Source organism: Camelina sativa, chromosome 11 (assembly GCF_030686135.1).
Source record: "Camelina sativa cultivar CO46 ecotype springtype chromosome 11, ASM3068613v1".
NCBI classification, from domain to species: domain Eukaryota; kingdom Viridiplantae; phylum Streptophyta; class Magnoliopsida; order Brassicales; family Brassicaceae; genus Camelina; species Camelina sativa.
The window spans coordinates 39816336-39828618 of record NC_141890.1 but is presented as its reverse complement, the minus strand read 5'-3'; the positions used below and the strand labels follow the sequence as shown (position 1 = coordinate 39828618).

The following is a 12283-nucleotide window of genomic DNA, read 5'->3' as shown; positions in this document are numbered from 1 at the left end:
AAAAAACATTAGATAGTAATAGAATCGTTGAAACTTCAACTATCGTCAACCTAATTCAAAAGGAATATGAAACGAAAAAACCGTGATTGGCTCCAAGCTTGGTTGAAAAATCAAAAGGCAAAATCTATGAACGAGATTAATTGCCCACTAAAAGCCTCTTCTGTTATTGGCACACGCTTCTTGATTCTTGTCGTTATAGTTATAAAGTTCTTGATATATATATATATATATATATACAGAGACTTCAATGTGGTGAACAAAATATCATTAAACTTGGCTCATATATATCATAGCATAGAATTATTTGTATATTTTTGTCATACAAAACTTTATTTATGTTTCTAAGAAACAGTATATTACTATTTCCTAAACAAATAGTTAATTTCAATAGAAAGAATGAGTCGAAATTTAAGGATTCATATTATGTTGAAGCAAGGAAAATAATAAAATGATAAGTACAAGTGGTAGTGGACCTTTGTAACCTAAGATCCAGGAAACTACTGAGGAGAGCCACTGATAGTGTGTCAATAATTATTCTCCCACCCATCACAGAGAAAAAAAGTTAATTTAATTTTAACACTCTCAGTAAAATATAATCAAATAAGCCCCTACCCCTACAGTAGTCAACGTTAAGCAAATGGGGATTTAAACTTAAAAGCATATCCAAATTATAAAAACTAAAAGTCCCGATCTGAGCAATTAATTCGATATTAATGAATCTCACAGGAGCACAACATAAAATATGTCTTCCTTTTTGGTTTTAAAAGATGTTTTCCAAAAGTATTTTTTATCCTATTTGATTTTTCCAAATTTTAATGTAACTTTTTTTTGTATGATTATTTTTTATATAAAGATAATGATATTTAAATACTTAAAATACCAAAAATATGACATATATGAACCATATAAAAAATATAATGATATGGTATATGATTTATTAATCTATGTGTTCTTAGCAAAAACATTTTTTTCCTTCGTTATCGGGTTCTATACTTCTATACCAAAATAAGTAATAAATACATTAATTAAAGACACAGACAATAATGAAAGTGAGAGAAAAAGAGTGTGCAAAAATGAACCCGATGATAAAGGACAAAGTATAGGAAAATAATAAAAAAGAGAGACAAAAGGATTAGGTGTTGAATGTGGTGTGTCTATTTAAGTGGAGAAGAGTCCTTCACACTTCATACATTACATACTACCTTTGGTGGCCTCTTCTTCCTATTTCATCATAAATAAATCATAAAACAAAAAACAAAGGAGCCCATAGATGGAGAAGAAGAAGACCATGTTCGTTGAACAGAGTCTCACGGATCACGAGATTGGTGATACTAACAAAAACTTTGACGATGATGGCCGCGAGAAAAGAACTGGTAAACTCTTTTATTTAGTTTTGCCGACTCACCGTTATTATCTCTTACCACCTTATATATACGGTATGAATATGATACATACTACATGAGCACGTCATGTATATGTATATGTTACGGGCAAGTAAGTAAGTCTCAATTTTGTTTGTCTTAGCATGAACACATACATAGCGTATATTGAGTTTTAAAAGGTCAAAGCAAGTTTAGACGCAAACATGAAACATTAATAAAATGAAATAAAACGAAAATTCTTTTGTGTTTTTGAGTTTTTGCTTTGTAGAAATATTTTATTATTTAATTTTAAATTATTTAGAGATTGTGAATTAAATGTTTCTCTTACGTCTTGGTGCAAAATATAAACGCAAAAATATGTGTTTCGCAAAATACCTAAATAACTTAAGAGTTTTGCGTGGTTGATTCAATTGGATAGGAACATGGATGACGGGGAGTGCACACATTATAACCGCGGTGATAGGGTCGGGAGTGTTGTCGTTGGCTTGGGCAATCGCACAGCTTGGATGGGTGGCAGGACCCGCCGTGCTAATGGCTTTTTCGTTCATAACATATTTTACATCAACTATGCTTGCCGATTGTTATCGTTCTCCTGACCCTGTTACCGGCAAACGCAACTACACCTATATGGAAGTTGTCCGATCCTACTTAGGTCATTTTCTCCATCTCTCTTTTTTTTTTTGGTGCTTTGTATCTTCCTATACGGTTCAAACGACTGAACAACCGCTTATGATTTTTTTTTAAATGCTGAAATATCTCGTCACTTCTATTTTTTTTTCCAATATCTTAAGAATTTTAATGATAATCAATAGTAAGTTTCATGAATTCTAGTTCAAACTTGATCTGTAAATACTAAAAGTTAACATTTTAATATAATTCCATGACATATATTTTATACATAAACACATTTAAAGTTTGTCTTAAACTTGGCATGTTTGGATTCTACCATCCCATCCCATGTGAAGTGATCATTCATAATTTCAACATCATAGTTTCTTGGAGTCTTCTCTTTGTCATCACCCCACTTATTATTCTATTCCTTCTTCTAAAACTATCAAAAGATACTCTCCCCATCTATCTATTATATTCGATTCGATTCTCAATCTTTTTTTTTTTTTTTTTTTTTTTTTTTTTTTTTTTTTTTTTATCTTCGTCTCTCTTACTTAACATTTAACATTTTTAATTAACAAATTGTACAAAGAAAAAAAATGATACTGTGGTTCAGATACGGAAGATCTAAGAGCTTAACAATTCTTTTGTATATAGAGCTCTTGGAAAGTGTCGTGTTGTGGTCGGTCAGATTTCAACTCTCTTGTATAAAAGAGTCGTTAACTTGACTTCCTGTGACAGTTTTTGTTTATTAGAGTAATTTTAATATTTTAAAGAATTGATGATATATGTGTATATATATATATATATATATATATAACAACGATATTTTGTAGATAGAATACTGATGTTAAAAATAAACAGGAGGAAGAAAAGTGCAATTATGCGGATTGGCTCAATACGGGAATCTGATTGGAATAACAATTGGCTACACAATCACAGCTTCGATAAGCATGGTGTAAGTTTTTTTCTTGACTTACTTACAATCAAGCATGTTTATTTGTAACTTGACAAGACAAAGTATTTCATGATTTTATTTATTGATCTACCTTTAAAGACAATTTGCTATGATAGGTAGAGTTAATGCTATACAAAATTCCAAAACTCTCTTTTTTTGTTTGTTGCTGTATATTTGATGCAAATGGGGTAAAATGTGTACATTTTTGAATTGTTTTTAGAATTAAAGAAAGAAAACAACATAGTAATAAATTTAATGATTTACTGAAACAGGGCGGTGAAGCGGTCGAATTGTTTCCACAAAAATGGGCATAAAGTGAAATGTGCTACTTCGAACACTCCCTTTATGATCGTATTTGCAATCATCCAAATTATTCTTAGCCAAATCCCAAATTTCCACAACCTCTCTTGGCTCTCCATTCTAGCGGCTGTAATGTCCTTTTGCTACGCCTCCATTGGCATTGGTCTCTCCATCGCCAAAGCGGCTGGTAAACAAGATATATACATTCTTATGTACTTTTAGTAATTTAAACTTTTGAAAAAGAGTGTTCAATCCTAATGGTTTTCAAGAAAAAAATTATAAAGGTGGCGGTGAGCACGCAAGAACGGCACTGACAGGAGTTACGGTCGGGGTTGATGTATCGGGTTCCGAGAAAGTATGGAGAACGTTCCAAGCGATTGGAGACATCGCATTTGCCTATGCATACTCAACTGTACTCATTGAAATACAGGCAAGTAGTCACTATTAATGTCCTACTGCTGGTTTTGTAAGCATGTTGAGGGTTGACTTATTGATAGTAGGAGTTAGGGAGACAGCAATAAGAGAGAGTCCAAATGAATTGAATTGTGTGCCGTTTGGTCGCAAAGTAAACATCACTGCATGGACCTACCCATTAAATAAGAAGAAAGTTATTAGAAATAAGTCTTCGTAGTGAAAGTTGAGAGAATTTAAAACCATTTCAATTTTTAAAACAGTTTAAATGATTAGGGTGAATGCGCTTCACCACCATTCAAGAATCATGTGTTTTTCTAACTCTACTTAGAGCATGTGGAGTCAGAAGTTCTAACAAATAAGAACTTTTTGTGAACTTTTTGAAAGATTTATTAAATACATGTCAATATATGATTAGTTTAAAATTAAATAAATAGTTTAATTAATATATAATTATTAAAATGTTATATATGAGACTATGAGAGTGTTATCTACTATACATGCTCATATATCCTATAAAATTCTGAATAGCAATTCGTTACGGATTTAATTGATTTGAGTTTAAACGACAACATTTTTAAAAGCAATTCATATTTATTTTCCGATATACATTTGGTTGAATTATATTTAAGAGACTTGTGTAATTTTTGATGTAACTACGGATTTCTGGAATTCTCATGGATACGTCTTAATTAATTTTAAATATTCAATATACTAGAGAAATGATATGAATGGAAAAGATGGATAGTTTTTACTATTTATTATATAAAGTTATAATTTAGTATATATCAGTCAGCTTGTTTAAATCTTATTATATTTTATAGAAATTTTATCCAAAGAACCATTTGATTTACAATATGATAAAGTTTAAGTTTACTGACAAGAGCCTTACATATACAGATTAACTTCTATGAAAACTCATTGTAACGGAAAGCTATAAATATATAGATTAATAACCTTAGTTTCTCGAATATATTTTTAAAACATATATGACTAGTAATCAAGATATTCACTAATTAAACAAAATATTATCTTGAATAAGCATCTTCTAAATTTCATGTACTTCCATTTTGAGGGATACGCTTTTTTTTTTTGGTTTTTTTATGTTTTGTTTTGAAATGAGCTACACCTTTGTTTGACCTTTATATACGATCACATTCAGATAAGATACACTCAAAAACGAAAGGAAAGAGTTCCAGTGAAATTTAATTAGCTTCTTTTTAAAATGTATTTTTTAGCTCTACTAATTAAACTATGTAACTTTCTAAACGCGGCAGGACACCCTGAAAGTAGGTCCACCATCAGAGAACAAAGCCATGAAAAGAGCAAGCCTCGTGGGTGTTTCCACAACGACCTTCTTCTACATGTTATGCGGATGTGTTGGTTATGCTGCCTTTGGAAATGATGCGCCCGGGAATTTTCTAACCGGCTTTGGTTTCTATGAGCCATTCTGGCTAATTGACTTTGCCAATGTTTGCATAGCAGTGCATCTTGTTGGTGCTTACCAGGTCTTTTGTCAGCCCATTTTCCAGTTCGTAGAGAGTCAGAGCGCAAAACGTTGGCCAGATAACAAGTTCATCACAAGAGAATATAAAATCCATGTCCCATGCTGTGGTGAATTTAGTATCAACTTGTTCAGATTGGTTTGGAGGACTTCATATGTTGTTGTCACCGCGGTTGTAGCCATGATCTTCCCTTTCTTCAACGATTTCTTGGGTCTTATTGGAGCAGCTTCCTTCTGGCCTTTGACAGTTTACTTTCCCATTGAGATGCACATTGCTCAGAAGAAGATAAATAAGTTCTCTTTCACTTGGACTTGGCTAAAAATCTTGAGCTGGGCTTGTTTCATCGTCTCCCTCGTTGCTGCAGCCGGATCTGTGCAAGGACTCATAACAAGTCTCAAGGATTTCAAGCCTTTCCAAGCTCCCTAATGAAATTTGTGTTCTCACCAAAACGTCTCAAAAAACACAAAGTTACATGCACTCTCTTCTCTCCAATAAAAGTGTCTATTTCTTTGTAATTTATTGGTGTTTTATCACACAGCAAAATGTTGTATTGTACTTGCTTGTTTGAAAATCTATCAGCAATTAGCCCCATTTCCGTTTTCTTGGTCCTTATGCTCACTTACAATGAACATGAAGCAAAATGAAAAAGGAAAGCATAACAAGCAAAAACACAACACAAATTAGAGGAATAACCAATTTCACTATAATAGCTTACATGCTTAAAGGATTGGATCTTCTCTACCAATACGAAACAACAAATTTTAAGTAAGAACTAGAAAAATATAAAACACGCTTGTAGTGGGTTCTATATTTTGTTAAAATGTTAAACACCAGTCACCAGTGATGTGATAATTATAGTCACGTTGGGCGTATTTGTGATAATATTAATATCAATTGTAGGCTGTAGCTATTGCAACTCTCAACTCTGTCAGCAAGATATTTCGTTAAAACTTTGTGAAAGTCTGTGTGTTAGATCTTACAGAACTAAAGATAAATTTATTTTCTTATGATTCTTATCCTTCGGCAATAAGTTAGACAAAAAGTTAAGTGATAAAATTATGTAGTGCAATAACCATTTTAACGTTCATATTACTGTCTCGTAATGTGACTACCTTCAAAAACATCAGCACTAAACGTTAAACTTGTTCATAAATATGTATTACAAATTGATTTTTTGGTCGGTAGAAGAGATTAATGTGGGGAATGGCCAAAATCTAAGCGCTTGGATCCCATTTGGACCACTATTGGGACAAGTTAGCCTCGTCTATTGGGACTTCCCATTCACCTACGAGTTGTTGCTGCTTGTGGCCCTCAAGAATGGAAGCTCCATATGCCAAGAACAAATCTGCTACTTCACCTACAAATCTGCCTAACAACAATTCATTACTAATATATATATATACTTGCCTACTTGGACTGTTGATGGTGAAGAAACCTTCTTCTCCTCCAGTTTAACATGGGAACTAGGAAGCATTTTGGTCGATCGAGGGGGTGTACAGATTGCAACTTATACTATTGTCTTTTCTCTATATATGATGAAAGCAAAGACCACCCTGCTCTTTCGTTGTGATTACAACGTATTTATTTGGCTATCGGTGTAGACTAGTCTTCGAAGTAATTAAAAGATCCATGTGACCCCTTTGTTTTTGTTTTCTATTTTTGGCAAGAACACACATATAGATATGGTTAACATTTTGTAGAAGCAAAATATTTTATTTTCTAATGATCTGTACTGTAAATTCATATCATAATATATAAAATAAACGTTGAATTGGTCCCTCATTATTTGAATGCACCTAGCTAGGTTGGCTAAACGAATTTGAATATTATGGTCAGACCAATGAACAGATAAGGGGAAATGAAGAAGTACAAAACGTATATGAAAAATATAGTATTTGGCAACTTGTTTGAAATTGTATAAAAAGAATAATTAAGTTACTACAACAACTTATAAATATGTAATAAGAAACATCGGTTAAAAATATGATTAGTTAATAGAATTACACGCGTAGAAAGTCAAATGTCAACTTTCAAAGCTATAGTTCTCAATTAAGTGTTAAGTAAGTACACTCGTAAACCCTTAAAAATTAATTAAATCTTATCACGATCCTATAACTAATTTTCAATTGCACTATAAGGGCAAGTTCATAACGCACCAAAGAAAAGGTGGAAAAAGAGAGGTAACAGTTTACATATGCCTTACATTGTCGGTGATTCTTGGTAAGGGATGAAATGTTTTTTTTTGTACACCAAGAGTTTGGTGAGGAAAAAGAAGATTGGGGATTTTGATAGGCTCATCGATGGTGTTGGTTTGCTCATCTATGACTCCGCAAAGCATCATCTATGGAAGTTGAATAAACTTTGGAAGGTGCAGAAGTTATGTCACACCGTAAAGTTGTACAAAACCCTTGTTAGTTAAATCATAATGCTGCGAATTTCTCATTTCTAAAATTTTCATTAGGATAACGCGTGGAATAAAAAAAATGAGTTAAGCAAGGTATTTCATTATTGCAGCATTTACATTAAGCTATTAGAATTATTGTGAAAAAACTGAATAATTTCTCATAATTAAATACCTTGTGGAAAAAAAATCTATATATACATTTTTAGAGACATTAATAAAATAAATTCTAAAATTAACACTTATTTACAGGCATACTATTGACATTAAATAATTAATTTAATAAATAAATTAATTCTATTTATATTTGACTTTTTGTAAAAACTAAGTATTTTAAAAGGTAAAAAACACAATTATAAATGTATACAGATTTTATTTCCTTATTGTATAAGGAGGTGAGTGAAGATGTATTTTTCTTTAAAAATTTGAAAAATTCATTTGATAAAAAGTGAATTTTAGCCTCACATACTATATTTTACTTTCATGGGTTTCGTATGATGAGCTTTTGCGGATTAAAAATCTTTGAACATGTTGCGTGACCCGCCTAGCATGGCGGATTTGGACTATAAAACCAACACTAAAACTATTAGTTTATTTCATATACTATAGATTTGTAGTCATAGTTTGAAAAAATAAATTATAAATTATTTAGTATATGAACTACAAAATATTACATATACTACAACACATTATTAATATTCTAAAAAAAAAATTGTATACACATAAAAATATATACTAATATACCATATATGCATACCTCTGTTTAATTATAGAAACAAAAATAAGTGTTTTAAAATTTTATATTCTATCTAATAACAAATTTAATGTAATTAGGTTATAAACTGTATAAAACGTAAAAAGAAGAAAAAACATTCTAAACAAAATTATAAATTAATTAAATAAAAGTTAATTAATTAGAAATTTGAAAAGTAAATAAAATAAAAATTATTATTTAAAATACAATAATTTATAATTTTGTCTCGCAGTGTACCACAGGTGAAAACCTAATGGGATAATTGTTAATAAACGAATCGAACTGCATAAAATTTAAAGTTATAAAACGATGAAAAACTTTTTTTTAGTAGATTAATCATATTTTTGCTTTTGGAAATGTGTATCTAGTCAAGTGTTTAACAGTCTACTTTTGCGATTTTCTTTATTGGAGTTCGGCTTTTCAAATTTGCATTATCCCGTGTAATAAAAATTGACTATACATCGGACCTTATTGATCCAAGAATATTAAAAAGTTTTTATTTTGTTTTTAATTATATTTTGGCATATTTTGTGTTTTTTTTTCCAAATTTTGCCTCGTAACATTTACACAAGCACGAGAATTAGCTCTACTAGTAAATAAACAGAGCAAGCTGTTTTGTACGTTGTACATATCTGATATTTCCGGACACCTAATGTATATATAAGAAATATATATTTCACTTTATCAACAATGTATTTATGCAAGCTGCTGTTTTGTTCGGGTACGTTGTACATATTTGATATTTCCGGACACCTAATGTATATATATAAGAAATATATATTTCACTTTATCAACAATGTATTTATGCAAGCTTAAAACACCGATAAATACTATATAATGACGATGTTCTCCTCTTATAAAGTTAGTTGATATGTAGTAAAATATTAGGAGATGCTCTCTATTATATATAAAAAGTATAAGTTATTGGGAAAACTTAACAGTTCTTATATTGCGGCCGTCTATGCCTTTGTCCCACATGTTACAAATATATCTTAAAGAAGATTTTTTTTCATCTATCTGTTCATCTATAAAAACAACATCCATGATCTCTTTAGTCTTTTACACATAACTCCAATAAGTGACTCTTTTTTTCATTCAGCACACAAACAAAAAGTACGAAGTCTCGATTTTTTTTTTTCTTTCTCTGAATCTGTTTTTGTGCGTCACTCTTCATCAATGGATGACAAAGCAAAAAGCTTAAAGATCAATAAGAACATGGAGGATTTTGCGAACGTGGAAGAAGAAATGGACCTAAAAAGAGGTCCATGGACCGTTGAGGAAGATTTAGAGCTCATCAATTACATCGCTAATCATGGTGAAGGTCGATGGAACTCTCTAGCTCGTTGTGCCGGTATGATACACTAACATCTACGTACACATATGCACACTTAGATTAAGATAGGCATGACGCGCGGTTGTGCATGAATGTGCTCCTAGGGTGAGAAAATTATAATAACAAACCAAATATACACAAGTTGCATAACTTAATTAAACTTATACTTATCTTTTGCTCAATTCTTGTCATGTTTTCTATCTCCATATGTGTCTCTGTTTTTTGTGTTCGTCACACTCTTTTTATTTATTTATAAATATCAATAAATGGATTTTTCCTTCTATCCACAAACGAAAAGAACTCTTCTATCTGGAGGATAAAACAAAAAAAATGTAAAGCTTTTATGTTTATTCCTCTCATTATTCGGACTCAATTATTACATCTCTATGGATATGGATTCCATTATTTAATTTAACCCTCTACGTTTTGAATAGAAAGTACTATATTCGTGTTGAAATAAAATGAAGATAAGTAATTATAATATAATGATAAACATCTATATGGGGAGACCACTATCCCAATGGAAGAAAGTTTGCTGGAGACAAAGACCCTTTTAGAGAATTTGCCTCATGGCAACGGTCCCTATTATTTCTGGAGTAATTTTAATAACTTAACAAATATCATGAGTTTCTTGCGTATGAAATCATCACACAGACTTCGGTGGCTGTACAGTATACGTGTACACGATGATGTCTAAATAATAATAACTTCCAATATGGAACAGGACTCAAAAGGACCGGCAAAAGCTGCAGACTTCGGTGGCTGAACTATCTCCGACCAGATGTCCGCCGTGGAAACATAACTCTTGAAGAACAACTCTTGATTCTTGAACTTCACTCCCGTTGGGGCAATAGGTATTTTAATCATTTTCTTGGTTGTAGTATAAAGTTTTAGACCAGACAATAAGTAACGTTTATATTTACACAAGTCATCAATATACACTTTATTTTTCTACAATCACAATTCACCAAGATGGCCAATTATTGTATTTACATCTATACATTTTATTTTTGTGTTACCAACTTTAGTTATTAATACATTTCGTTTTCTTATGATTTACAGATGGTCTAAGATTGCGCAATATTTACCAGGGAGAACAGATAACGAGATCAAAAACTATTGGAGAACACGTGTTCAAAAGCATGCAAAACAGCTTAGGTGGGACGTGAACAGTCAACAGTTTAAAGACACCATGAAGTATCTTTGGATGCCTCGGCTCGTAGAACGGATCCAAGCCACCTCCACGAGGTCTGTTTCCACGTCATCTTGCGTCACCACCTCTTCAGATCAGTTCGTGATCAACAACAACACCACCAACATGGAGCATTTGAGTTTAACGAGTAACCCTAATGGTCACATCATCACGTCGGATCATTCCAACGTGGCAGTATCCCCTTCATCAGATTTGACGGAGTGTCATCCACAAACGTCATCGCAGAATTATTTGGATAATAACAATTGTTTATTCGGAGATTTTACGAAGGTGCAAGATCAGAGTTACCTTAATGGGATGATACCTAATTATTGGGACAGTACTTTCTGGAACATTGAATATGATGAAGACCTCTGGCTCTTACAGCAACAGCAACAACTCGACAGTGGAAGCTTCTGAAAAGACACAAGAAGCTATTTAAAAAGTCATTAAAAAAAAAGTAAAAGGACAAAAACAAAGCTTCTAATTAGGGTGTGAAAGGAATTTGTTATCAATTATTTGAAGATTTTTTTTTGGTAGTTACGTTTGATTGATATTTTGGAATTGTGATACTTATTTTTGGAATTGCTGATAATTTCTAAAACAATTCAGAATTCAATTAATAACCAATTCTTTTATTTTAATTTTGTTGTTTTGGGGATGATATATATGATATTTAACACTAAAATGTAATTTTCTTCTCCGACGCATGCTATATAAACGCACTACTTTTTATATTATATGATTTGCCAAAGCAACCATATATAATTGGTTCCACGTCCATGTTTCATACTACTTAATTAACCCAATGTATATGTCACACAAGCCGACAAACACTACACATATTATAAATATATATATGTAAATGACTTTGGCATGATAAAATGAGAAAAAAATGGATAATCCGATTCATGATGCTTTTAGGAAACATGTCTATGGGACCTGCATATGGGAAAAAGGGGACCAAAGTGTGTGAAAGGCTTTGGGTTTAAAAGTAGACAATCCAGAAAAAAACTGTGATTTTTATAATTGTATCTCCACTTAGAGGCGTCCTAATGGTTAATGTATGAGCTTTAAAGATGGCCAATTGGCCATTAAGGAGATTGTTCTTAGAAGAGAATGCAGTAATGTACTACTAATAATTATGGAATTTTAGTTATTAAAATATATATATGCTTAGTGATGATTTTTTCGCCATTAACGCGTGCAAATCCTTAATGTTTAATTGAACCCCATTATTGTACGGATGATTCCACCATTATCTAGATCCTTTCTTAACACTGTAACACGTCATCCAAGTTCCTCTCCTCATTTTTTATTTATTTAAATAGTACTCAATGTGTGTATATATATATATATATAAAATCCATATTTATCTACTCTAAGAACATGTTAATTTCAATTCTCAATAATGTAATAACCCTCTAGTAAATACTAA

The 12283-nt window shown here is 31.6% G+C and overlaps 2 protein-coding genes across 2 annotated transcripts; both read left to right on the top strand.

Annotated features, from left to right (window-relative positions):
* Positions 1-922: 922 nt before the first annotated feature.
* On the top strand, positions 923-5756 carry LOC104725460 (amino acid permease 6). The gene is made up of 6 exons (XM_010444126.3): positions 923-1373; positions 1801-2034; positions 2856-2949; positions 3222-3436; positions 3534-3679; positions 4938-5756. The coding sequence occupies exons 1-6, from the start codon at positions 1271-1273 to the stop codon at positions 5589-5591; spliced, it is 1446 nt and encodes a 481-aa protein (XP_010442428.1). The 5' UTR covers positions 923-1270; the 3' UTR covers positions 5592-5756.
* Positions 5757-9387: 3631 nt separating this feature from the next.
* Positions 9388-11475, top strand: LOC104725459 (transcription factor MYB78-like). Its single transcript, XM_010444124.3, has 3 exons — positions 9388-9671; positions 10378-10507; positions 10716-11475. Exons 1-3 carry the CDS (start codon positions 9497-9499, stop codon positions 11263-11265), a joined length of 855 nt encoding a protein of 284 aa, XP_010442426.1. The 5' UTR covers positions 9388-9496; the 3' UTR covers positions 11266-11475.
* Positions 11476-12283: the final 808 nt, after the last annotated feature.

What these genes read in the sequence shown, in the direction of transcription:
- LOC104725460 (XM_010444126.3), top strand. Translation starts at nt 1,271, where the DNA reads ATGGAGAAGAAGAAGACCATGTTCGTTGAACAGAGTCTCACGGATCAC. An exon ending in TGGCCGCGAGAAAAGAACTG is followed by an intron (nt 1,374 to 1,800) that starts GTAAACTCTTTT and finishes TCAATTGGATAG; the next exon opens with GAACATGGATGACGGGGAGT. An exon ending in CTGTACTCATTGAAATACAG is followed by an intron (nt 3,680 to 4,937) that starts GCAAGTAGTCAC and finishes TAAACGCGGCAG; the next exon opens with GACACCCTGAAAGTAGGTCC.
- LOC104725459 (XM_010444124.3), top strand. Translation starts at nt 9,497, where the DNA reads ATGGATGACAAAGCAAAAAGCTTAAAGATCAATAAGAACATGGAGGAT. An exon ending in CTCTCTAGCTCGTTGTGCCG is followed by an intron (nt 9,672 to 10,377) that starts GTATGATACACT and finishes AATATGGAACAG; the next exon opens with GACTCAAAAGGACCGGCAAA. An exon ending in CACTCCCGTTGGGGCAATAG is followed by an intron (nt 10,508 to 10,715) that starts GTATTTTAATCA and finishes TATGATTTACAG; the next exon opens with ATGGTCTAAGATTGCGCAAT.